Raw genomic sequence first — 27,525 nt, 5'->3', positions numbered from 1 at the left:
GACTGATGTTGAAGCTGAAACTCCAGTACTTTGGCCACCTCATGTGAAGAGTTGACTTATTGGAAAAGACCCTGATGCTAGGAGGGATTGAGGGCAGGAGGAGAAGGGGACGACAGAGAATGAGATGGCTGGATGGCATCACCGACTCGATGGACATGAGTTTGGGTAAACTCTGGGAGTTGGTGATGGACAGGGAGGCCTGGCGTGCTGCGGTTCATGGGGTCGCAGAGAGTCGGACATGACTGAGTGACTGAACTGAACTGAACTGAATATTATGGACATCACGGTGGCTAACAGGCAAAATGTTGATGAATTCGTAAACACTAGGAATCTCCTAGGGTTCCAACTCTGTCTCTGCTCCAGCATGTAGCAAAGGTTCTTTGTCTTCTCAGTTTGTTTGGATCTATACTGGCCGCTCTGTCTCATACTTTTCCTCTTATCTTCTTGTCTTTCTTAGTTAAGGATCTTTAGTACTCTTTTCCTGTTGGGGTTGCAGTGAACAGGGTGAGAAATGAAGCTGACCCATTTATATAAATTAGTAATTATATGGTGTGTTTCTCATAGTAAATTTATGTCAGTCTTGTCTACTCAGCTAATGTATATGGTCCTTAAGGGCAGAAGCCGTTCTTCATCTTCCTTGCCTGATACATGGAGTTGTCCTATACATGTTTATTTTCTTTCCTTCTCTATCTCATACAATGGTGAGAATATAGTAATATTCAGTAAAGACTTTTGGGTTGAGTAAAATTTACCCTTTCCATGCCTTAAATAAAAGGAAAGTTGTATTCGTTGTTCAGTCATAGTCATGTCCAACTCTTTGTGACCCCATGGACTGTAACCTGCCAGGCTTCTCTGTCCATGGAATTTTCCAGGCAAGAATACTAGAACGGGTAGCCATTCCCTTCTCCAGGGGCTCTTCTGGACCCAGGGATTAATGGGTTTCCCTGGTGGCTCAGACAGTAAAGAATCTGCCTGTGATGCAGGAGACCTGGGTTTGATCCCTGGGTCAGAAAGATCCCTTGGAAAAGGGAATAGCTATCCACTCCAGTATTCTTGCCTGGAGAATTCCATGGACAAAAGAGCCCAGTGGGCTACAGTCCATGGGGTCGCAAACAATCTAACCACGACTGAGCACTTAACACTTTTCACTTTTATGTCTGAAATAAGGGAGAACAAGCAATGCTATCTATAATCATTGTCCTTGTACATTCCCTGAAATGTGCTTGCTGGGTAAGGAGATGAGGAAAATCCCCTGGGATGGGAGAGGGCCAGCTCTTCTGCTAAATATAGAGCCGCAATCCTTGCGCATCTGTTCCTCCACTGTTAATTTTAGAAATTCAAAAATTTTTAATGGAAATAATCTCAGTTACAGAACAGTTGTAAGTACAGTACAAAGAACTTTGTTTTATTGAACGATTTGAGAATAAGCTGCTAACTCAGTTCCCCAACTGCTCTGAATACTTCATGGTATATCTTGTAAGCAAAGACATTATCTCATGTAAACACAGCATAACCAACACTGTCAAGAAATAAACATTGAATGATTGCTAGTGTCTAATCCTCACAGCACATTCACATCTTACCAATCATATTAATACTGTTCTGTGGGGCAGAATGACCCAGTTTGGAATTACACACTGCATAGAGGCGCATTTTGTTTGCAGGTGTCTGTTGCCACCGTATTTCCTGAACAGTGTCCTAGTCCTTCCTTGACTTCATGACTGACATTTATGAAGATTACAGGTCAGTTATTTTATAGACTGACCCTTAATTCAGGTTTTAGTTGATGTTTCCTAATGATCAATTAATAGTTATAGCTTTTTGGCCTGAATATCACACCAGTGATTTTGCATTTCTCTTATTGTGTCCTATTGAGTGTTCGTGTTCTGCAATGTATATGTATATCTTTATTGAGGTTGTTTACTTTAAGATGGTGTCTGCGAGCCTTCTGCATATGAAATTATTCCCGTTCCCTTTCCTTTTGGTGTTCTGAGGTTCAATTTCCAATGTGGAGGGCAGGGTTTCTCACACCTCCAGTAAGAAATTCTCAGAGCACCAGCTCAGTGTTCAAGAATTCAGTTTGGACACCATCCACCTGGAGATAGCATCAGATTCCACAGGTTGAGGGCTCAGTCTGGAAAACTGCACGTGTACCCTCCCTGCTCTGCCAGACGCCAGTAACAAGTCCAGGTTATTACCTGTACTTCTGACCTACTGGAAGAAACTGTTAGGTTGGCCAAAAAGTTTATTTGGGTTTTTCCATAACAGCTTATGGGAAAACTGGGGCGAAATTTTTGACCAACTTAGTACTTACTAGGTCACCAGTTTATTGTAAAATGATATAACTCAGAAACAGCCAGATGAAAGGGATACACAGGGCTTGGTGGGAAGGGACAAAGAGCTTCTGAGCATACCACTCTCCCCAGATGTCCAGGTTTTACCAACCCCGAAGTTCTCTGAACCTGTCCCTTTGGATTTTTTATGGAGGCCTCATTAAATAGTCATGATTGATTATATTATTGGCTATTGGCAATTGATTCAACCTTCGGCTCCTTTTCTCTGGGGGTGCCATGGAAAGTTCCAACCTTCTTAATTGCCTGGTTGGTTCTCCTGGCAACCAGCCTCCATCATTAGATGAGGTCCAAAAGTCATCTCATTAATGAAACAATAGACACTTTTATCACTCTACACACTTAGGAAATTCCTAGGGTTTGAGGAGCTGTGAACCAGAAACTGGGATGAAGATCAAACATGTATTTCTTATAATAAATCATACTATCACACTTTTGTAACTCTGTGCCTCATAAAAGTTTCAATTTATTAACTTATTCATATCAGTATAGACTCATGGTATTTTGTCTCACCTTTTGTTTATACCTTTTTAGTGACTTTAATTTGTAAAGAATACACCTTGTAAAAGACTTTCTATAGATTTTTCATCCTGGGCTAGTATTGACAAACACTAGCCCATGAGTGGGCCACCTGTTTTTGTAAATAAAGTTATATTAGAACACAATCATGTCCACTCACTTATGTATTTATATCTGCTTTAATGCTACACTGGCAAAATTGAGTAGTTGTTAAAGAAACTATGTAGCCTATGACCCTAAAATATTTACCATCTGGCTGGAAAATTGTATTGATACCAGTTCTGTAGCTGCTGTTTTCTAGCTGGAGTGGATCACATAGACATCTCATGAACTTGTGTGTACTGTGGTTATGGTTCCCCACTGTGTGCCAAAGATACTGCAGTGAACTCACAGGGGTGTGGTGGAGTATTTTTAATTTTCAAGCAAAAGGCAATGAGATTTGGTATCTGTGAGACCCTGAGAAAACTACTAGCTTAAGGTAGTTTACCATCTCAACGTTAGGTCACAATATATTTCTCTCTATGGCATTATATCTTGGCAAAGCTGAGCTTTCAGTGACTGTTGTGATAAAAACAAATACTAAAATCAGTATAGAGCAGGAAATGAGGGTGACAGTATCCAGTCTAATTCTCATATTTGAGAAGTTGTGTAATGCCTTACAGATACACACATTTCATTAGTAAGTTATTATAGTTATTCAATAATGATATTTTTATTTAAATTATTATTTTTGAAATGATCCCCTGGTGGCTCAGCTGATAAAAGAATCTGCCTGCAATGAGGGAGACCTAGGTTCGATCCCTGAGTTGGGAAGATCCCCTGGAGGAAGGGAACGGCTACCCACTCCAGTATTCTGGCCTGGAAAATCCATGGACTGTGTACTCCATTGGAGTTGCAAAGAGTCGGATATAACTGAGTGACTTTCACTAAGTTGCTAGAACATGAATCTTGTTGTTTACTAACTACTTAATAAACAGAGCTATAACATATTTTTTCTGACCTAGTGAATGGTACCATGAAAAATTCCTAAGACAAGTCGTAGGCATCTTAGAGTTTCTGCACTAGGGTGTGTATTAGACTCTAGAGATGACAAGATCAGAATTGCAGTTAACAGTCTCAAGTTACTTACAGTCAAGTACAGAGGCAGGCATGCAGCCAGATTATAATGCAAAGTGATAAACTAGTTAGATAAAATTGATTGATAAATAGATATGTGTATGTTTATACACACACACACAGAGCACCATGATATCAAAGAACAAAGCTGTCCTATGTATACTGGAGAAACAGAAAAAATTCCAAAGGAGAAAATACTTGACTTGAGACTTGAAGAGGGCCAGAGACAGAGAAGAATATATCAGTAAGAAAGTATTCTGGAGAGAGAGAAGGCATGCAAAATGCAGAGGGGTGTGAGGATATAGCAACTCAGAGCGGTTCAACGTGGCTGAGCACTGAGTGTTCATAGGCGAGAAGAGCAGCAGGATGAGAAGAGATGCATGACCAGTAAGAGCTGAGTCATGAAGAGGGTGTTTTATGCCATAAGAAAGAGTTTAGATTTTTGTGTTGAATATAGTAGGAAACTCTTGAAGAGTTTAAGATACTTAAATTGGATTTGCCTATTGAAAAGGTTGTCTGAGTAGCAGCCCAGAGGACAAATTGGGAAAGATAGGATGAGTGATAAAATTAGAAGCAGGGTTAGTCAGGATAAGAGCTTCTGGGGGGGTCTGATCTAGAAGAATGGCAAGAGATAATATGGGATCTCAAGATAACGTGAGTTGCTGGCCTCTATTCCTATTTTGCTTTTCTTATCTATGTTGGGAAGAATGACTTTTAGTCAGTAAAGAGAAGAAGTAGATATTAATAAAGTGAAAATAAAGCACTGGATAGGTGAATAAAGTTTGAATCTGGACCTATTCAGGGCTAAATGTCCTTATGGGGATTCCCAGGTGGCACTAATGGTAAAGAATCTGCCTGCCGATGCAGGAGACTAAGAGATGCAGTTTTAATCCCTAGGTCAGGAAGACCCTCTGAAGTAGGAAACGGCAACGCGCTCTAGTATTCTTGCCCAGAAAAATTTCATGGACAGAGGAGCCTTGGAGGGCTACAGTCCATGGGGCTACAAAGAGTCTGACACAACTGAGCACATAGCCTAAAGGGCCTCATAGTAAATATTTTAGGCTTTGGGGGATATACAGTCTGTGTCAAAATCTATTCAACTCTCTCATTGTAAAGTAAAAGCAGGCATGAACAATACATAAAAGTGAGCATGGCTGTGTTCCAATAAAACTTTATTTACAAAAACAGATGGCATGCTGCATTTGATCTGTGGGCTAGAATTTGCCAATCTTTGATCTAGAGCAGTGAATAAATGTAGTGAATACGTTGCTAGGCCTTTGAAATTTATATCTGGAAAGCAGTATAGAATAGTAGAGTAGCTAAAAGGTAAGATAAACTAATCTCTCTTTTTATCTTGGATAGAGAAAATATTGTGGCAAATTATGACAATAAACTTGAGTGTAGATTATGAAAGAAATCTAAAGTGGATTATTTAGATGATTTGTGAGTACTTAAGGAATTGATCACAAGGAGGCAGTATTAGTTGACTAAAAATAATTTGTGCCAGACAAAATTAGGTTACTATTTTAGATATTGTAAATAGACCTTCTCAGATGAACACTATAGAGAGACAGTGTTTTGGTATATAAGCAAAGCACTCAGTGAAGTCTTTTATGATAGCACATTGAGTAAATTGTATGACAACATAGTTAAGTGGATTTGTGATTCGAGTATACCTACAGAACAGAAAGTAATGGATTAATGGCCAACCTGCAGAGAAATCTGTACTGGGGTGCTCTGAGGCTTTTTGCTCACTCTCATTCTCTTAAACATGTTTAAGTATTGACTAGTTGAGAGCATTATATTATTCTAATAAAATATATAAATGACAAACTAGGGAAGTTAGAAATCCTGATATACCAGTTGATCAAATCAGAATCCAAAAGAAGTTCAATAATCTAAAACAAGGTTTGGCAAACTACAGCCTGTGAGCCAAATCCATCCCACAGCCTGTTTTGTTTGTTTGTTTTTTGTTTTCATAGCTCTCAAGCTGTGAATTGTTTTTATAGTTGTGAAGCTCTGTGAAAAAGAAAAGAATATGTGCTGGAGATTTTATATGGATCACAAAGCTTCATATACTTGCTATCTGGCTCTTTGTATAAAAACTTTGCCGACTTCTAATCTATAAATATAAGCAGAATTTAGCAAGATAAAAAATAGATAAATTGAAAATTCTGGACTTAACTTCTTAACAACACACATGACAGTTCTCAGCCAAATGCAGAGTTGGGGGAAAGAGAATTAGCATGTGTGAAAAAGACTTGCATTGAAATTGATAAGTTCAGATTGAGTTAATTATGAAATATGATTGTTTGAAGTTAATATGGCTTAAAACAATATTCATTTATAGAAATAGAGAATTTAGAAAAATGGACAATAGTTCACTTTTGTTTTTGTTAAATTACACCTGAACTATTAGTTTTAAAAAGGTGATTGCAAACAAACATTTCCAGAAAACCTAGCACAATTCATTGACAAAGAAGATATTCCAGTAGTGTTCAAATATTTTTACGACTGTACAAAAAAGGAAGGGATAGACACATTTTTAAAAATTTATTTTTTTTTAATTGTAGGCTAATTACTTAACAATATTGTGGTGATTTTTGCCATACATTGACATGAATCAGCCATGGTGTACATGTGTTCCCCATCCTGAACCCCCCTCCCACCTCCCTCCCCATCCCATCCCTCTGGGTCATCCCGGTGCACCAGCCCTGAGTGCCCTGTCTCATGCATCGAACCTGGACTGGCGATCTGTTTCACCTATGGTAATATACATGTTTCAATGCTCTTCTTTCAAATTATCCCACCTTCACCTTCTCCCACAGAGTACAAAAGACTGTTCTATACATCTGTATCTCTTTTGCTGTCTCACATACAGGGTAATCGTTACCATCTTTCTAAATTCCATATATATGCATTAGTATACTGTATTGGTATTTTTCTTTCTGGCTTACTTCACTCTGTATAATAGGCTCCAGTTTCATCCACCTCATTAGAACTGATTCAAATGCATTATTTTTAATAGCTGAGTAATATTCCATTGTATATATGTACCACAGCTTTCTTATCCATTCGTCTACTGATGGCCATCTAGGTGCTTCCATGTCCTAGCTATTGTAAACAGTGCTGTGATGAACACTGGTGTACACGTGTCTCTTTCAATTCTGGTTTCCTCACTGTGTATGCCCAGCAGTGGGATTGCTGGGTCGTATGGCAGTTCTAGAATAGACATATTTTGAAGGACTAGAACAAGGACCATTGTATAGAAAATTCCACCTCCCAGAATTTTTTATTTCCAAGGCAGTATTTTGTGAATGCAGGTGCTATTCTCACAGTTCTGAAATGGACACAGTATCTAAAGTTTCCACCTCAAACTCACATATATTTGGCTTCATAGGAACTTGTTTACAGTTTGTTCTCCAAAATATGAAGTAGCCTATCCAGGGTGGAAGTGAGTGTCCTGTTGTGGTAGCCATTACTAATCCCCCCAGTGTGTTCTTACATTTTCCCAGTGGAAAGATGATATTTCCATTTCCCTTAAGTTAAATGTGGTCGTGCAACTTGCTTTGGTCAGTGAAATGTGAGCAGAAGTAATGTATATAATTTTCAGACAGAAGCATCTAAAGGCCAAAGTGTGATTTTCTGGGCTTTTCTCCCATGTGATGGTCATTGTGAAAGCATATATTGAGTCAAAGATGCCATCAAGTCATAGCACCTAGGAACACTTAGCCTACTACATGGAGAACAGTTGAGGTGTTCTTTGCATGATCAAGAAATAAACTTTTCTTATTGTAAGCCAGTGTGAGTTTTAAAGTTATTATGGTGGTATAACCTATCCTTTTCTGGCTTTTTCTCCCCTAATGTATAGTAGGGGGGTTGCAAACAAGATGGAGGAGGGAAGCATCACTACGAACAAAGCTAGTGGAAGTGATGGAATTCCAGTTGAGCTTTTTCAAATCCTGAAAGATGATGCTGTGAAAGTGCTGTACTCAATATGCCAGCAAATTTGGAAAACTCAGCAGTGGCCACAGGACTGGAAAAGATCAGTTTTCATTCTAATCCTAAAGAAAGGCAATGCCAAAGAATGCTCAAACTACCACACAATTGGACTCATCTCACACACTAGCAAAGTAATTCTAAAAATTCTCCAAACCAGGCTTCAACAGTACGTGAACCAGGAACTTCCAGATGTTCCAGCTTGAACTGCATTTAGAAAAGGCAGAGGAACCAGAGATCAAATTGCCAATATCCTTTGGATCATCAAAAAAGCAAGAGAGTTCCAGAGAAACATCTACCTCTGCTTTATTGACTATGCCAAAGCCTTTGACTGTGTGGATCACAACAAACTGGAAAATTCTTCAAGGAGATGGGAATACCAGGCCACCTGACCTGCCTCCTGAGAAATCTGTATGCAGGTTAGGAAGCAACAGTTAGAACTGGATATGGAACAACAGACTGGTTCCAAATCAGGAAAGGAGTACATCAAGGCTGTATATTGTCATCCTGCTTATTTAACTTATATGTAGCATACATCATGCAAAATTATGGGCTGGATGAAGCACAAGCTGGAATCAGGACTGCCGGAAGAAATATCAATAACCTCAGATATGCAGATGACACCACCCTTATGGCAAAAAGTGAAGAGGAACTAAAGAGCCTCTTGATGAAAGTGAAAGAGGAGAGTGGAAAAGTTGGCTTAAAGCTCAACATTCTAAAAACTAAGATCACAGCATCCAGTCCCATCACTTCATGACAAATAGATGGAGAAACAATGGAAACAGTGAGAGACTTTATTTTTGGGGCTCCAGAATCACTGCAGATGGTGACAGCAGCCATGAAATTAGAAGAAGCTTGCTCCTTGGAAGAAAGGCTATGACCAACCTAGACAGCATATTAAAAAGCAGAGATATTACTTTACCAACAAAAGTCAGTCTAGTCAAAGCTATAGTTTTTCCAATAGTCATGTATGGATGTGAGAGCTGGACTATAAAGAAAGCTGAGCACCTAAGAATTGATGCTTTTGAACTGTGGTGTTGGAGAAGGCTCTTGAGAGTCCCTTGGACTGCGAGGAGATCCAACCAGTCCGTCCTGAACGAAATCAGTCCTGAATATTCATTGGAAGGACTGATGCTGAAGCTGAAACTACATTACTTTGGCGACCTGATATAAAGAACCAACTCATTGAAAAAGACCCTGATGCTGGAAAAGATTGAAGGTGGGAGGAGAAGGGGATGACAGAGGATGACATGGTTGGATGGCATCACCGACTCAATGGACATGCATTTGAGTAGGCTCCAGGTGTTGGTGACAGACAGAGAAGTCTGGCGTGCTGCAGTCCATGAGGTCACAAAGAATTGGACACGACTGAGTGACTGAACTGAACTGAACTGAATGTATAATATGACTATTATCCATAGGCCAGTAGAAGTCAAGTGATATAGCTTCTAATCTTCATTCTGACATTAACTATGACCCTGGAAACATCTGTTTTCTCTGTTAAGAAAAAAAGATTGAAAGAAAAATAAGGAACATTCTCCTCTAGATAAAAAGTCTGTAATTTAATCTGTTTTAATATTTAGTGTAGTCAAGGAAAACAATGTCTTGTATAACTATTTAAAGTATATGGTTAAAAAACCCACATTGCCATTGTTTTTAAAATTCCACGTAATAAATTGCTGATTATATTAGGACTGCTATTATTTATTTTGTAGCAAAATGTCTTCTCATGTAATAAATTCATTGTTTTAGAGCCTTAGAAGTCTGCTAAGAGTGTATAATGTAAGTTATTAAATACCCATTAAATCACTGCTGCTGCTGCTAAGTCACTTAAGTCGTGTCCAACTCTGTGTGACCCCATAGACGGCAGCCCACCAGGCTCCTCTGTCCCTGAGATTCTCCAGGCAAGAACACTGGAGTGGGTTGCCATTTCCTTCTCCATTAAATCACTACGCTTCTTAATTAATTTAAACCTGTTTCTGTATTAGGTCTTCATGACAAACCACAGTAATGAGGAAAGTATATGTCTGTTTTCAGGTGAGGTAGATGAATATTATTTTTGTCCCAGAAATTGGATTATTATCATGAAGATGCCTGAATTTTACAATTTTTTTCCTTCTTACCAACAAATTTATAGCTTATCTTTACAATTAGAGGTGTTTATTTTTGTTTCTAACTTTAGCTACTCTGTAATTATTTGGGCTGAAATACAGTCATCATATGTATAAATTTTTAAAACATTCAATATTTGAATTGATTTGGCATCCATCCAGTTTTCCTAGGTTTAGCTTTCCTTTTAAAGTCCTCCTGCCTTTAATAGAAGCTCAGATTCTTTTTGCAAATCTAATGAAATCATCTGTTAAGTATGTATAGTACGTGATCCATACAGTTTCCAGTACTGCTTAAAATTGGCTCTTTGAATAACCAATCTGTTTCTAGTTCATATTCAATACACGAGTCAACAACTGACCATCAATATATTTTGTTCTTTTAAAAAGTTTTTTTCTGAAACAGGTTATACTTAATAGATACTAAATCAACATCTACTAAACAAAAGAGTTTAATGTGGTTATTAATTCAGCTATTTTATGAAACTAGGAACCAAGGTTCTGAATTTCTTATTTAGTTTATTTCTCCTCATTACCTCTGTTCAGTCTTTAAACATTAAGAACAACTATTTTCCATATTGTAAAATGTACTTTAAATTCACCAAAAATCATATAAATTTTCATTCCCTTTTAAACAACTAAATTGTATGGCAGATTACTGCTAAATTTTGACCTCACTTTTTTCATCTATCTAAAACCAGTAAAACACATATAATTATATCCTGATTCTAAAAATGCAAACCCCATTTCTCACAAATGACCGCTGGTTCTGATCCTGGCTTTAACCTTGTATAAGGTACTAAACTTCTCAGAGTGTTCATTTCCTCATTTTAAAAATTTGAGTCTTCTAGTAGATGTATTTCTGATTACCTTTTTAACTCTGAGATAGTTTGTGCATTTTTTATTTACTTCTTTAGTCTAAGTCCTTTGTTTTCGGGAGCATTTATAATGGCTCACACCCTAGAATACATTTTCGTGCCTCTTTGACTTTCCTTAATTCTAATTATAATGTATATGCTGATCAGGATGCTCTACGCTGTTGTTCAGTCACTGAGTTGTATCTGACTCTTTGCAACCCCATGGACCACAGCACACCAGGCTTACCTGTCCTTCACTATCACTTGGGGTTTGCTCAAACCCATGTCCATTGAGTCAGTGATGTTATCTAAGCATTTCATCTTTTGCCGCCTCCTTCTCCTCTTGCCCTCAATCTTTTCCAGCATCAAGGTCTTTTCCAGTGAGTTAGCTCTTCACATCAGGTGGCCAAGGTACTGGAGATTCATTTTCATCATCAGTCCTTCCAATGAATATTCAGGGCTGATTTCCTCTAGGATTGACTGGTTTGATCTCCTTACTGTCCAAGGGACTGTGAAGAATCTTCTCCAGCACCACAGATCAAACACATCAATTCTTCGGCACTCAGTCTTCTTTATGGTTCAACTCTCACATCTATACATGCCTACTGGAAAAACCAGAGCTTTGACTATACAGACCTATGAGGGCAAAAGGTGTCTCTACTTTTTAATGTACTGTCTATGTTTGTCATAACTTTTCTTCCAATGAGTAAGTGTCTTTTAATTTCATGGCTGCAGTCACCATCCACAGTGATTTTAGAGCCCAAGAAAATAAAATCTGTCACTGTTTTCACTGTTTCCCCATCTGTTTGCCATGAAGTGATGGGACCAGATGCCATGATCTTCATTTTTTGAATGTCGAGAGCTTTTTCACTATCCTCTTCCACCTTCATCAGAGGCTCTTTAGTTCTTCTTCACTTTCTGCTATAACGGTGATATCATCTGCATATCTGAGGTTGTTGATATTTCTCCCAGCAATCTTGATTTCAGCTTGTGAGTCATCCAGCCTGGCATTTTGCACAGAAGTTAAATAAGCAGGGTGACAAAATGTAGCCTTGATGTACTCCTGTCCCAATTTTGAAATAGTCAGTTGTTCCATGTCCAGTTCTAACTGTTGCTTCTTGACCTGCATACAGGTTTCTCAGGAGACAGGTAAAAAGGTCTGATATTCCCATTTCTTTAAGAATTTTGCAGTTTGTTGTGATCCACACAGTCAAAGACTTTAGCATAGTCAAAGTATGCTAAAACACATATAATAGCAGAAGTAGATATGTTTTTGGAATTCCTTTGCTTTTTATATGATCCAACGGATGTTGGCAATTTGATCTCTGGTTCCTCTGCCTTTTCTAAATCCAGCTTGAACATCTGGAAGTTCTCAGTTTAAGTACCATTGAAGCCTAGCTTGAAGGATTTTGAACATTACTTTGATAGCATGTGAAATGAACACAATCATATGGTATTTTGAACATTCATTGGCATTGCCCTTCTCTGGGATTGGAATGAAAACTGACCTTTACCAGTCCTGTGGCCATTGCTGAGTTTTCCAAATTTGCTGGCTTATTGAATGCAGCACTTTCACAGCATCATCGTTTAACATTTGAAATAGCTCAGCTGGAATTCTATCACCTCCACTAGCTTTGTTCATAGGAATGCTTCCTAAGGCTCACTTAACTTCACACTCCAGGATGTCTGGCTCTAGGTGAGTGACCACACCATTGTGGTTATCTGGGTCATTAAGACCTTTCTTCTATAGTTCTTCTGTATATTCTTGCCACTTCTTTTTAATCTCTTTTACTTCTGTTAGGTGTTTGCTGTTTCTGTTCTTTATTATGCCCGTCTTTGCATGAAATGTTCTCTTGGTATCTCTAATATTTTTGACAAGATCTCTAGTCTTTCCCATTCTATTGTTTTCCTCCATTTTTTTGCATTGTTCACTTATGAAGGCTTTCTTATCTCTCCTTGCTATTCTCTGAATCTCCTCATTCACTTGGCTATATCTTTCCCTTTCTCCTTTGCCTTTTGCTTCTCTTCTTTTTTCAGCTATTTGTAAGGCCTCCTCAAACAACCACTTTGCCTTCTTGCATTTCCTTTCTTCCTATACAGCATTACAAACCTCTGTCCATAGTTCTTCATGCATTCTGTCTACCAAATCTAATCCTTTGAATTTATTTGTCACCTCTATTGTATAATTATAAGGGATTTGATTTAGATCATATCTGAAAAGTCTAGTGGTTTTCCCTACTTTCTTCAGTTTAAGGCTGAATTTTGCAATAAGGAGTTCATGATCTAATCCACAGTCAGCTCCAAGTCTTGTTTTTGCTGTTTAGAGCTTCTCCATCTTACAGTAACAACTTCTCTAGTCTCAGTGGATTAAATCAACAAAGGTTATTTCATGCTCATACTGTCAGTCTGTCCATTTTGTGTGGTCTGAGAACTTTACTCTGTGTTGTCCTCATTCCATGACCAAGGCCTTCAAAGTGCCCATCCTTTGGAGCTTTGCAAATTCTGTACCAGAAGTGAGAGAGGAAATAGCTATATCATACATTGTCCTTGAAATTTTCTACCCAGAAGTAACACATATCACTTTTGTTCATACGACATTGGCCAAAGCAATTCACATGACCACACCTAACTTCAAGAGGACATGAAGTGCCATCTCACTATATGGCCAGGATGTAGGAAGCCATAGGAATATTTGGTGAACAACTCTTGTGACTATCCATTATATTTTAAATCAAATGTTAACTTCTGGTAGAAATGTAAATTAGTACTACACTTATGGAGTACTTTTGCAAACACAGTAAAAGCCCTAGAAATATGTCTACCATTTGATTTAATGATTTCACTTTTAGGAAATTATTGAACAGTTGTGGGCTTCCCTGTGGCTCAGATCAGGAGCCAGTGGCTCAGATCTGCCTGCAAGTCAGGAGACCTGAATTTGATCCCTGGGTTGGGAAGATCCCTTGGAGAAGGGAATGGCAACCCACTCCAGTATTCTTGCCTGGAGAATCCCATGGACAGAAGAGCCTGGTGGGGCTACAGGCCACGGGGTCACAAAGAGCTGGACATGACTGAGCAACTTACACAGTCACAGTCATAGAGATGTACATTTAATAATTCATTCTTTGAATATATATTTACTGCATATCTACTATGTGCTGGGTAGCTGATATGATCCATACCTTCATGGAGCTATCTATTTGCAGGCAAAAGAGGAGAGATAGTACCAGAGATAATTTAAATGAAAGAGGTTAAGAGCTATGACTGGCAATTATAGGGTGGTATGAGAGCATTCTACTCATCAACTCACCTCTTAAATTTTTAATTTCAGGTTTTGTAAATTGTATTTCTGAAAATGTTCTCCTTCAAATGTACTGAATTACTTTTTATAGTTTTCTGTCTCTGAAGATATTTTCAAGTTTGTCTTTCATGAAGAAATTGTTTTCTCAAATTATGACATCATTTTGAATGTATACAAATCTTTTGATAATAAAAATTATGAGTTACATGCCTATAATTTACTTTATTAAAATTTGCCAATCCTTAGGGTGAAAAATCATGATGCAGATTGTGTATGCAGATTGCAACATTTAAAAATTTGTTTATAGTGAATATCATAATGTGATGGAAAAATTATGATATTTGAGTTAGGGTTTGGGGATTATGACTGATTTTTAAAAAGTTTTTCTAAACTGTAATGTTATTACAATAAAGTTTCATAGTTTTTAGAATGGAAGAAATTAGACTGGCCAAATCAACTTAAAAACAAAGTAATGATATTATGGAGAGTAATTTAGTACTATCCATGGAAATTTTTAAAAAGCTTTCACAATTGTATTGTCATTTTAAAAAAACTCTGCCTTGCAACAATAAATTAAATAGATTGTTAAAAGTATGATTTTCATCTTCATGATAAAAACTTTGTTAAAAATCTCCAAGTAGAACTACAGTACAGAGGAAATTCATACAGTCCTGCTTCCCACTCCCTTTTGGTATGACCTTATTCGTTTATGTCTGTGCGGGATCTTGGCTGCCATGCGTGGCTTTCCCTAGTTGAGTGAGGGGGGCACTTTCAGTTGTGGTGCATGGGCTTCTCGCTGCAGCGGCTTCTCTTGTTGCAGAGCGTGGGCTTTAGGGCATGCAGGCTTCGGTCGTTGTGGCACGTAGGGTCAACAGTTGCATTCCCAGGCTTTAGAGCACAAGCTCAATAGTTGTGGCACATGGGCTGAGTTGCTTCATGACATGTGGAATCTTCCTGGACCAGGGATTGAACCGGTAACCCATACCTCTTGCATTAGCAGGTGAATTCTTTACCACTGAGCCACCCTTTCTGCTCCCCCTTTCTCCTTTCTCTTCTCAGTCTTTTTCTTGTATTGTTTAGGTTTATCTCACATCAAGAGTTGGGAGTAGAGTTAAGAATGCCCAGTTTTCTTTTCGAATTAAGTTGGAAGAAGAAAATAAAGAGGAACATACTGACTTTTTCTTTGAGGGCATATTTCCTATTAGCAAGTAGTATGGCTCTCACAAAAAAAATCAGACTTGGAGAACTGAAGATATTTAGCATCAAAAAAGGTTAAATACTTAACAATACTTTTTTACATTTTTCTTTTAGGAAGAAGAAAGGCGTATGGCATCTGTTGTAGCCAAAAAAGAGGAAGAGAAGAAGCGGGAAAGTCATAAGCAATCTTTGCTTAAGGTATTGTCTCTGGTGTCTGCATTCATGTATGTGCACGCACGCACACACACACACACACACACACACACACACACACACACACACTCTCGCACCTACTGAAGCTGGAAAAGTGGTTTCCAAACTGCAAATTTTTCATTCCTATTGATAGTGTTTTTAATAAACAGACACCCTTAAAACATAAAAAACCTGTACTTTTGAAATACAATATAATGTAATATAATGCACATTATAAAATAAATGTGAAAATGAGAAATTATAAAAGGAAGAGATTAAAGTATATATATAAAACAGAAGTTAACCTTCTTTCCACACCAGTACATCACCTTGTGTATCCTCCTGGCATTTAAATTTCATTTTGGAAACCACTGTAGTAAACTGTCATCTTTAGTGATATATTTTAACGAGCTCTGCTACATGGGTTTATTTTTTAGTGATGGCTTTAAAAAAAAAAAAAAATCTCCATTAGCTTCTCCAATAGAGAGGTGGTAAAGATTTTGAGGAGTATAGAAATTAAAGGTTTTTTTGAACTTGTTTTAAAAGATTTAGCATATCAGATATTACTGTCCTTAAAAGGTTTTCGGGATAACAAAGTTGTATATAGCAAACTTAGGAAACAAGAGAATTTACTGGGGTGATGGAAATATTACAGGGTAACATTTATGCATTTGTCAGAACTGATCGAAGAGTACATTTGAATCTGTGTGTTTTACTTTGTGAAAACAACTAAATTAACAAACAAAACAAACTTGGTCCCAAGTCCTCTCAACTCCACTCTACTAGGAACTGGGCCACACAGCAGGAGGTGAGTGGCAGGCGAAAGATGGAACGATCGAGGCTTCAGCTGTGTTCATAGCCGCTCATCTCAGTTCAGATGTCAGTGTCTTCCATCACCCCCAGATGGGACTGTCTGGTTACAGGAAAACAAACTTAGAGCTCCCACTGATTCTGCATTCCAGTGAGATGTATAATTATGTCATTATATATCACAATGTATAATAATTTAGAAATAAAGCACACAATAAATACAATGTACTTGAACATCCCCAAACCACCCGCCCCATCCTGGTCCATGAAAAGATTGTCTTCCATTCAACTCGTCCCTCGTACCCAAAAAGGTTGGGGACTGCTGTTTCTGAGGGACAGGAAGGGTGTATAGACATCCATCTTTAGTCCTGTTGCTTTTCTATCTTTCTGTTTTCTTTTCAATCTTTAAAATGAATGGAAGTGATAGTGATGACATATACTGGTGTGGTATTGCTTGGTTTATAAAGAATAGACTCAAGTGGCAGAAGCTGAAAGTTGGCATCTTCTAAAATAACTATCACTTTAACACAAATTTGACAGACTGTCCTCTAGTTATAGTTGTGATTGTACTAATATGCCAGATGCATCCATGATCTTTGAACATAAATTTTTTTTTGGGGGGGAACCCTCTTTTGCCTGATAGAATATTTGTCTTTCCTTTGTTCTTCTTTTTCCTGCTCCACAGGCACTTAGAGCCCTTGTTGGCCCCTCTAACCAGCCAGTGATCCCCACCTGACCCCAGACTGCACTCTTGTTTTAAACTATATCTTCCCTTTCCTTGACCTCAGTGAAAATACCCATTTTCTTTGTCAGCCTGGTGTTGATCTGATTTTAACAACTCAGCTAAAGAAAGCTTAACTTTGGGATTGGTATAGAAAAGTGTTTGCATTTTCAGAGTATCTTGTTATAAATTTAACATACTTGAGTGGTGTAAACTTTTGTGCCTTTTTTCTAAGCACTGCTACATCTATCTCATTAAGAATATTTATTTTTGCCAACTGCAAGTCAGCCAGAAAGCCACATGCATGGCGTCAGCATGATAGCCATCTGCCATTAACTCCCTGCCCCCGCCTCTTTCAAAATAGCCTTGGCACTGAGTGAAAATAATGGTATTCTGTAGATTAAGAATTGGGTTGTCCCAAGTCATCTGCAAATAATTGAAATTGAATCCTCTAAGATAAGATGCCTTCTTATCATAGATTTGGGGGGAAAATTTATAGTAGAATGTCAAATGCCTACTTGCTTTAGATAAGGGCATACATAAAATGTCAAGAAGTCTCAGAAGTATACACATACTAAGTGGAACCCATTTAATTATATAAACAAATTTCAAATACCAAGCAATAGAAAAAAGAACCCATGTTAAAGACATTTTTAAACGCAGAAATAGAACTTTAAAAATGTTTAGTTTTAATTAAGCTTTGTCACCAGTTTTCATTCATATTCAGTGCCATTTCCACGTCTAAAATTTTAGACAGGCTAAGAAGTGGATGTAAACAGAAGTATTCTACATGTGTGGATGCACTGGGGGAATGGGCAGAGAATCTTCCCGACAGCTTTCACTGGTTCCAAAGGGAGCAGGTGAAGAGGGGCAGTATCACACCATGACTTTTCACTAGATGGTTGTTCTCTGAGTAAAGATAAAAGGGGAGGTGTCTATTTTCAGGACTCTGACTTAATCAACATGCCATTTAGAAGCTGTGTTAGTCGCTCAGTCATATCCGACTCTTTGTGGCCGAATGGACTATAACCTACCAGGATCCTCAGTCCATGGGATTCTCCAGGCAAGAATACTGGAGTGGGTTGCCTTTTCCTCCTCCAGGGGATCCTCCCTTCCCAGGGGTTGAACTCAGGTCTCCTGCATTGCGGGTAGATTCTTTACCATCTGAGTTACGAAGTTTGATAATGGATAATCTAAGATGCTACTAGTTATCTAGAAATGTTTCAACCTAGTACAATTGCTTTTAATAGTCTATATATGTTTGTTAATTTTCAGACATTGTAATTTATGCTGTGAAGCTTAAAACGCTGATCAATCTCTCCTTTCTCCCTCCTTCCGAGATCACTCCACCATATTTGCCATAATTATTGGTTAAAAAGATTAAAATATTGTCAGGTTTTCTTACTATCTTTAAGCACAAAGACATAATTTAAACTTCACATAACACTTGAGTCCCCTGGAGGAGGAAATGGAAACCCACTCCAGTATTCTTTCTTGGACAGTCCACGGACAGAGGAGCCTGGAAGGCTACAATTCATGGGTTGCAGGGAGTGGGACATGACTAAAGCAACTTAGCACACATGCCACCATAACATTTGAGTATATCAATTTCCGTCAAGTTAAACTTGCAAATAGTGAATTTTCTTATGTCCAACAGGAGTAATTGTTATTTGTATATACTTTTTTAAGAATGATAGAGCACTTTTGAGATGTTTGAATGCATAGGTTGAACAAAGGCTGCTTATACCATGTTTTAGAATACCTATTTGGTAGCTGCTTTAAGTAATTGACTCCTCTTAAAGATGTGATTAGTACAAACAATATGCTCCTTGGATTCTCCTGCTACAAAAATTGCATTATGTAATTCTTGTCACAATGAACTTTTTCATAGGAGAAGAAAAGGTTAACAATTAACAATGTAGCTCGAAATTGGGACTTGCAACAACATCGAATAACCAGTATCGCTATAAATCAAGAGAGAAGAGATTCTGACTCTCAGGACCACTGTCAGAACGATGGAAGCACCGTCTCTACATTTCCAGAGGAAGCAGGGTATGCAGTGGTATTCTTTCCGGATATTAGTATCTTTGGAGAAATGAATTTGGAGCAGAAATGGGGAAATATTTTACATTTAACTATTTTAAAATAGTTTTCTTAAGAAAACCTACTGAAATTAGCAATAGGTTTTAAAAGTTAAGATGGAAATATTGAAAATATAAGCTTGCCCCTAATTTAAGAACCCTTTAGTAGTTTCTTGTTTTTCTTAGGAATAAATCTAGATTACTTACTATAGACTGTAAGGCCATCTACCCACCTTACCTATCTTGTCCCATAGTATCAGCCATTCTGTTCTTGTGCTGCAGGCTCAGTGATTCCCAATTTGTTTACTTCCTACCTTAGAACCCTTCTTCTACAAAGAGATCTATTCTCCCCTGCCCTGCTTCCTTCCCCCTGCCGTGGCTAACTGCAATTCAGCCTGGAGGTCTTGACTTCAACCCTCACTTCCCCTGAAAAGTCTTTCCTAATGACTTCCCAGACAGTAGGCTAGATCAGATACCTGTTTTTCTCCCAGTACTCTGCACTTCCCCTTGTTAGCACTTATGAGCATAATTAACCACTGGCTAGTTAGAAAAAAGGAGAAGAGGGCAGCAGAGAATGAGATTGGTTGGATGGCATCACCAACTCAATGGACATGAATTTGAACAAACTCCAGGAGACAGTGAAGGACACGGGGGCCTGTCGTGCTATATAGTCCATGGGGTCTCACAGTCGGACACAACTTAGCAACTGAACAACAACATAAATAGTTGTTTTGTATCTGTCTTCCCCACCAGAATGTAAAATCCTGGTTGTGTTAACCTTTGTTGTTTCCCCAGTAGCTAGCACAAATCCTTACTCCTTAACTATCAGTGTTAAGCAATTTGGCATAAAACATAAGTAGTTACTCCAGTTGCAGTCTATAGTATCTGTTTTTTCCAGTGGCTCACAGCCTTTTCCTTCTATGACATACAAATCATATAACACATATTCCTTGGTTTATGAACAAATCTGAGGACACTATCTAGGCTTAACATATTTTACTTCTGCTCATAAAGGCATACTAGAATCAAGTCAATGAGAGGAATATAAAGCATATATAACTTCATAGTTTGTTTATCACTTAAAAATGTGTGTGTGTATATATATATATATGATTTAAAAAGAAAAGCTAAAACTCAAAGATAGAATGCACTTCAGTTTTGTTTCATTTGATGCACAGTTATCTAATGGCCTAACCAAATTCTGAAACACATTTCAAACTAAATATAATATAGCTTTTATTTTAGCTTTTCAGCCAGTATTCTTTCAGCTTTCCATTTATGAAGAGTGTAATCAACAAGTCATTTAAGAGGAATTAGAATAATATTTTGGAAATTTCCTGTAGTTAGAGTTTGACATATATTTTAATGACAAATATACTTTAGCAGTTTTAGTTATAAGATTAATTTATATTGACCAGCATACCTCCTTTACCTCACTTGGGTATCCACATGTAGAGTTTCTCAGATCTTTCAGCTAGAAAAATAAGGAAACAAGAATTAACATTTTAATTAAGTGATAACTTATATAATGGATATATCACTTATATTGCCCTGAAACTTTGTTTAATATTATTTAAATGTCAAAATAATTCTACTTGTATATAACTATACTTTATAAAATTAAAACTTTATCTCATTGGGCTTTAGATTTATGAAATGCTACCCATTAGTTCTATCTGGTTTATCTTTTCATTAAAAATATTTTTTCTGTCTTCCTTAAGAAGGATTCCTAGTTCCAAGTTTATCCAAATGAACTTATAAATTTTATTCTAAAATTTTAATAAGATTTTAAAATTCCTTCTTTAATACATCAAATTTATTTTTATACATGGTGTTAGGTAAGAGCCTAACTTGATTTTATTCCAATTGACTAGTCAGTTTTCTAATAGCATTCCTCAATTAAATTATTCTCTTTTGTAATGGGAATGTCATTTTCATCTTATATTAAGTTCCCATAAATACTGGATATATTTCTGAACTTTCTATTCCATTTCACTAACCTACTTATCTGTTTTAATGCCAATACCAGACTATTTTGATTATTGTCATTTTATAATTTTAATATCTAGTAAGGGAAATATGCTTTCACTATTCTTTTCAAAGTTTCAGTTCTCACACACTTGTTCTTACATGTGAGCTTTAAAATCATTTAATCTAAATGGAAAGTTAAGAATCTTTTTCAAATGGCATTTAAGTTGTTTATTTCAATAGGATTAACATTTGTAAGATAATAAATCATCACTTTAAAAATCATGGTATATCTCTACATTATTCAAGTATACTAGGGAGCTAACTGGGGAGGTGTTGAGATGTTGAAGGAAAATTCTGAGGAACTAAAGGAAGTTATAGACCATGAAATTGTAGCAGCTAGTCTGAATTGTTGAGCGAGTATTCCAGGAGTACAGAGTGACAAGATATATCAATTGTTGTTCAGTCACTAAGTCTTGTCTTTGCAACCCCATGGACTGCAGCAAGCCAGGCTTCCCTGTGCTTCACTATCTCCTGGAGTTTGCTCAGACTCATGTCCATTGAGTCAGTTATGTCATCCAGCCCTCTCATCCTCTGTCACCCCCTTCTTCTCCTGCCCTCAATCTTTTCTAGCATCAGGGTCTTTTCCAATGAGTTGGATCTTCATATCACATGGCCAGAGTATTGGAGCTTCAGCATCAGTCCTTACAGTGAATATTCAGGTTTGATTTCCTTTAGGATTGACTGGTTTGATCTCCTTACTGTCCAAGGGACTCGCAAGAGTCTCCTTCAGCACCACAATTCAAAATCATCAATTCTTCAGCTCTCAGCTTTTTTATGGTCCAGCTCTCACATCCATACATGACTAGTGAAAAAATTATAGCTTTGACTTTATGGACCTTTGTCAGCAAAGTGATGTCTCTGTTTTTTAATACACTGAAGGTTTGTTATAGGTATATTGGTAGAAAAGCTAAATATCTTAGAAAGAATAAGGAAATAAAGGATCAAAGATAAGGAATTTAAAAATTCAAGTATAATGTCAAAAGAAAGAAATGATAGATCATATGGTCTAGGCTACTTTTAAATAGTTGAAAAGTAGAAGTTTGCCAATGAATTGGGAGAAAATGTAGTATTTCTGGGACTAGAAGTCTTAATGAAATTAAAGATGGGAATTACATAAAGTAATAGGGTTAGTAGTGAGCTGAACTAGTGGGAATTTATGGTCAAATTAAGTTTTTGAAGTTGAAGATTTTAGAGATGGAATATATGTTAGTAATAACATTAAAAACACTTTGGAGGCCACTGCGGCCCTGGGAATGAGTTGTTGGAGAAAAGTAGAAATCAATAAGGAGAGGAGAAGAGGAGAGAAGATGAGTTGAAGTTATTATTGTGTGGTCATTGAAGTTATTGCTGATAGAACTAAGTGTGGAACCAAGGGCCAGAGTATTCAACGGTGAGCAGCGTTATCTCCATCCAATCTCAGCCTTGCATCCTATGCCCTTATCACAGAGATGTTCACTGTTCACATCTCACTAGTGTTGGCAGCAGCAGTGATTGCGGGAGTGTCATTGTTAATTAATTGATTCTTTTACCTGGCAAAACTATCTCTGATTGCTGGACTCTGACTATTAGGCAGACTGATAGGTGGACTCCAGACTATTAATGTGACTTTCCTGATACTCTAAACTTTTAAAACAACTTTTTTCCAAAAATTTTGTGACCCTCTAAGAAACAATTGGTTCCAAGGGAAAGAAGTATCTGCTAGTGAAAATTACTATGACTTAAAATGGCTCCCAAGATTTTCAGAACTTTTATTAGGAGTTCCACAAAGCTAGAGGCTTTTTAAGGAAAGAGCGCAAATGAAGAATTTGGAAGAGATGGGAAAATTGATGTGTGGATTCAATGCAGAGGATGTGGAGAGCAGTAATGAATTATTAGGAAAGAGATCCACAGTTTCTGGCAAAAATTTCTACGGTTGTAAGTTCAAAGTGCCATGGAGACACAATTACATTATCATGGTCCAAGCCTTTTTGATGATCTAAAAACTTTTAATTCAAGGAGACACAGATGACATTTATCGATGAAGTCAGAAAAGTAACACTTTAGAGATAGACAAGAAATTATTAGTAGAGACTATAGTGCAAAATCACAACTTCTAGTAGTTGTAGATTTTTTTTTTCAGTTTGGCTTGTGGTTATGTGATTCCTGTAAAATCTGTTACATTGGAAAGGTAGGAATATTTCTTAAAGAGCTTATTTTACCTTGTATATGCCTACATGAAGGGCTCTTAAACAGAGAATCCAGATTGACTTTTTGAACTTCAAGTTCTTATTTTGCTTGAACATGCCACACCCATTGACGTAGCTGATACTCATTGTTGGTAGGATCTTTGCATTAATATTGTTGAGAGCACATTCACTTGATTTTCCTTTTACCTATGTGGCTCCTCTTTTTTATGTTTAATTATTTGTTTATTTTTAAAATTTTTAATTGGAGTGTAGCTGATTTACCATGTTGTGTTAGTTTCAGGTATACATCAAAGTGAATCAGTTATACATATACATATACCCACTCTTTTTTAGATTTTTTCCCCATATAGGCCATTACAGAATATTGAGTAGAGTGTGCTGTATGGTAAGTCCTTATTAGGTACCTATTTTATATATAGTGGTGCGTGTATATATCCCTCATTCCTTCCCTCTCTCCTTTCCCCCTGGTAATTATAAGTTTGTTTTCTACATCTGTGACTCTATTTCTGTGTTGTAAATAAGTTAATTTGTACCACTTTTTAAAAGATTCTACGTATAAGCGACGTCAGATGATATTTGTCTCTGTCTGACTTCACTTAGTATGACAGTCTCTAGGTCCATCCATGTTGCTGCAGTTGACATTATTTTGTTGTTTTTTTATGGCTGACTGCTGTTTAAGTGGGTTTCCCTGGTGGCTCAGCTGGTAAAGAATCCACCTGCAGTGCTGGAAACCTGGGTTCGACCCCTGGGTTGGGAAGATCCCCTGGAGAAGGGAACAGCTACCTATTCCAGTATTCTGGCCTGGAGAATTCCATGGACTTTGTAGTCCATGGGGTCACAAAAAGTCAGACACAACTGAGCAACTTTTACTTTCACTCTTTTAAGTATATCTTGTTGACTCCATTTCTCCATTTCTATACATTCTATATTTGAATGTATATGAAATTGATCCCTGGGTCAAGAAGATCCCCTGGAGAAGGGAATGGCTCCCCCTCCAGTTTTCTTGCCTGGAAAATGTCATGGACAGAGGAGCCCGGTGGGCTACAGTTCGTGGGGTTGCAAAAGAGTCGGACACAACTGAGTGACTAACACTTTCACTAAGGAATATAACTGATATTTTAATATTTAACAATTTAGTTTGCATTAATACCAATTTAGTTGTATTAATTTGTAAACACTTTGCTCTCATACAGCTCCAAATTTTGTCTTTATACATTGTGTGGACATTGACTTAGCAGCAGCAACATAGGTACTATTTTATGCATTTGTCTATTAAATCATGCAAGAATAAAGAGGAGTTACCAACTAAAAATACAGTGACACTGGATTCTATATTTATCTGTATAATCATCTGTTCTAGTATTCCTTGTTTCTTCATGTGACTTTGAGTTATGGTCCAGGTTCCTCTCATTTCAATCTAAAGGACTAGTTTAGCGTTTTTTTTTTCAATAGAGTTAGGTGTACTAGTAGTGAACTCTCACAATTTTTGTTTATCTATAAATGTCTTAATTTCTCCCTCAGATCTGAAGTATAGTTTTGCTGGATACAGAATTCTTGGTTAACGGTTTTTGGGTTTTTTTCCCCCTTTCAATGTGCCATCCCACTGCTTCTGTCTTCCATGGTTTCTGATGAGAAGCTAACTATTAATCTTACTGAAGATTCTTTTTATTAATACAGGACTATTCATTTCTCTCTTGTTGCTTTTAAGAATCTCTGTTTATCTTTGTCATTCCACAGTTGGAGTTGATTTTTAGAGTCTTCTCAGGTCTTTTCTGAGCATAAATGTGGACATAAGTGTCACCCTGTAGATTCCCTGGAACACACAGGAGCTTCCCAAAGTCCTTCTTCCCCTAAATATCTTCTTTCCCAGCCTCTTGTTTCTTAGTCTTTTTGGTCTGTCTATTGTTTGCCCTGTGTGGCAGCAGCTAAATACATTTTTGCCTTTAAATACTTTTGAAAACTGCCACCTAGGAGGCCACCTCAGCTATGGGGAAGCTCAGAGGCAGGGAAACAAAGGCAAGTCCTTGAGCTGATCCTTTGGCGAGCTACTGGACATGTCAAAACATATAACCACAATTATTTTATAGTAAGATATGTATGGCTTCCTCTGGTACCAACAACCCACACAAGGAATGTGAGCTGTCATGTTCAAGGCTGCCACTAAGCTGGGAAGTAGGGGATGGGAACAGGGTAACCTTAAATGCCACAGAATTGTCTTAAATTCTGTAAAAATCAACATTGTTTTCCTTCATTAAACATTCCCCTGATTGTTGTAATATTTCTTAGATTCCAGAATTCTGAAAAAGTTGAATCTGATAGTTTTTGCTATCATATATGGTGCCTTTATGGAGAGATGGAGTTTCAGACTTCTCTATCCTGCTTTTTTCCCTTCTTTGGTACTCTAATTTTGTTGTATTCTATGAACTATACTTTTATATTTCAAGATCAGTATCATTTATATTTGTTCTATAACCATTACATTTGTCAATTGGTAGCTTCTACAGATCAGCTCAACTAGTAAAGAATCTGCCTGCAATGCAGGAGACCCCAGTTTGATTCCTAGGTGGGGAAGATCCCCAGGAGAAGGGCTAGGCCACCCACTCCTGTATTCTTGAGCTTCCCTGGTGGCTCAGATGGTAAAGAATCTGCCTTCAATTAGGGAGACCTGGGTTCGATCACTGGGTTGGGAAGATCCCCTGGAGAAGGGAATGGCTACCCACACCAGTATTCTTGCCTGGAGAATTCCATGGACAGAGGAGCCTGGCAGGCTACAGTCCATGGGATTGCAAAGTGTTGGACACAACTGAGCAACTTGCACTTTCACTTTCAAAGATTGAAAACTGATAAAGTGTTTAAATGTCTGTGATTATGTAATTATCATGTAACTATTTTTTACTTGAGAGTCAAGTTGTATACTTACATCTTATTTTCTGCTTCCTAAACCATTCAAGAAAACTAGTCCTAGTATCACATTCAAAGGTTACGCTTCAAAGTTTGTTGAAAACCGTGCCACAGTTTAGTTTGCTTTGTATTTGAGTCATGCCTTTCTTACATTGTTTGTTTTTATCTAGGGTTTCTGATGGCCTGTTTGTTTAACAAAGAGATTTGTGCTTCCTTTGCCACATTTCAGTTTCTTTGAACTTCTTATTTGTCTATTAAATAGTAGTATTTACTTTTTACCTGAATTATGTGTCTTTTTCATATCCTCAAGTACTTCTGTCCTTTCAACTTCTAGATGGTAGAATTCCTCTGATTTTAGTCCTGAGCTTTCTTTTCTCTCTCTGCTTTCCCCCTAAGCAATATCATATATTTGTTTGACTTTAAATACCATTTGTATTTTGAAGATACCAATATGTATGTCTTTTCTTCTATCGTTTGCCCATTTGAATTGTGTTTAAGGGTAAAAAAAAATTTTTTTTTACTACACTGAGATTATAAAAATATTCTCCCATTTTGTCTTCCTAAAGGTTAAAATATGGCCTATCATGTTTTAGTCTTTATTACATCTGAAATTGATTTGTAAGTTTGAGGTTGGGTTGAATTTCTTTGTTTTTCCCTATAGGAATAACCAGTTGCCCCAGTGTTATTTGTTGAATATTCTTTCCTTTTCCAAATCAACTGCAATGTCCCTCTGCCTGTTTTATTGGCAGTAGAAGAAGGAAGTAGTAGGGTCCTTGCAGATCTTCAATTAATGCCCCTCCCTGTGTTAGTCTCACTTCTCACTCCCATCTTCCATCATATCTCTGTTCATTTCTTTCCAAAGTTTGGGCATCTTGGCTGACATTTTTGTTCTTGTCCCCACTTCATATTCAAAGCTATGGTTTCCTTTGTCCTTCCTCACACAAAATTCTTCACCTTCCAGCTTCCAGAAGCTTGCTGAAACTTCTTGCTAAAGATTGTCTCCCCCCCGTCCTCTTTACTTGTTGCTATTGTGAGTTTATAACCTTTTAATTACCTTAATGGGGTCTTGGAGGGAGAGGTTTCAAACACATGCTAATTCTATCAACTATTTTATGTGAAAGCACAAAGTGAAACATTTTAAGTATTAGAAGTTTTATT

The 27,525-nt window shown here is 37.4% G+C and overlaps 1 protein-coding gene across 2 annotated transcripts in view; it reads left to right on the top strand.

Annotated features, from left to right (window-relative positions):
• The window catches only part of LRRC49 (leucine rich repeat containing 49), a 155,654-nt gene that overhangs the window by 93,202 nt on the left and 34,927 nt on the right, over positions 1–27,525 (top strand). For both annotated transcript variants that reach the window (XM_068965868.1, XM_068965867.1), the window contains exons 10-11: positions 15,560–15,643; positions 19,060–19,220. In XM_068965868.1, the coding sequence (XP_068821969.1) occupies positions 15,560–15,643; positions 19,060–19,220 (245 nt within the window). The remainder of the gene's footprint in view (positions 1–15,559; positions 15,644–19,059; positions 19,221–27,525) is intronic.

The sequence above is a fragment of the Capricornis sumatraensis genome, chromosome 2, assembly GCF_032405125.1.
Source record: "Capricornis sumatraensis isolate serow.1 chromosome 2, serow.2, whole genome shotgun sequence".
Lineage (NCBI taxonomy): Eukaryota > Metazoa > Chordata > Mammalia > Artiodactyla > Bovidae > Capricornis > Capricornis sumatraensis.
Note: the sequence above shows the minus strand (reverse complement) of the source record. Positions and strands in the feature narration are given on the sequence as shown.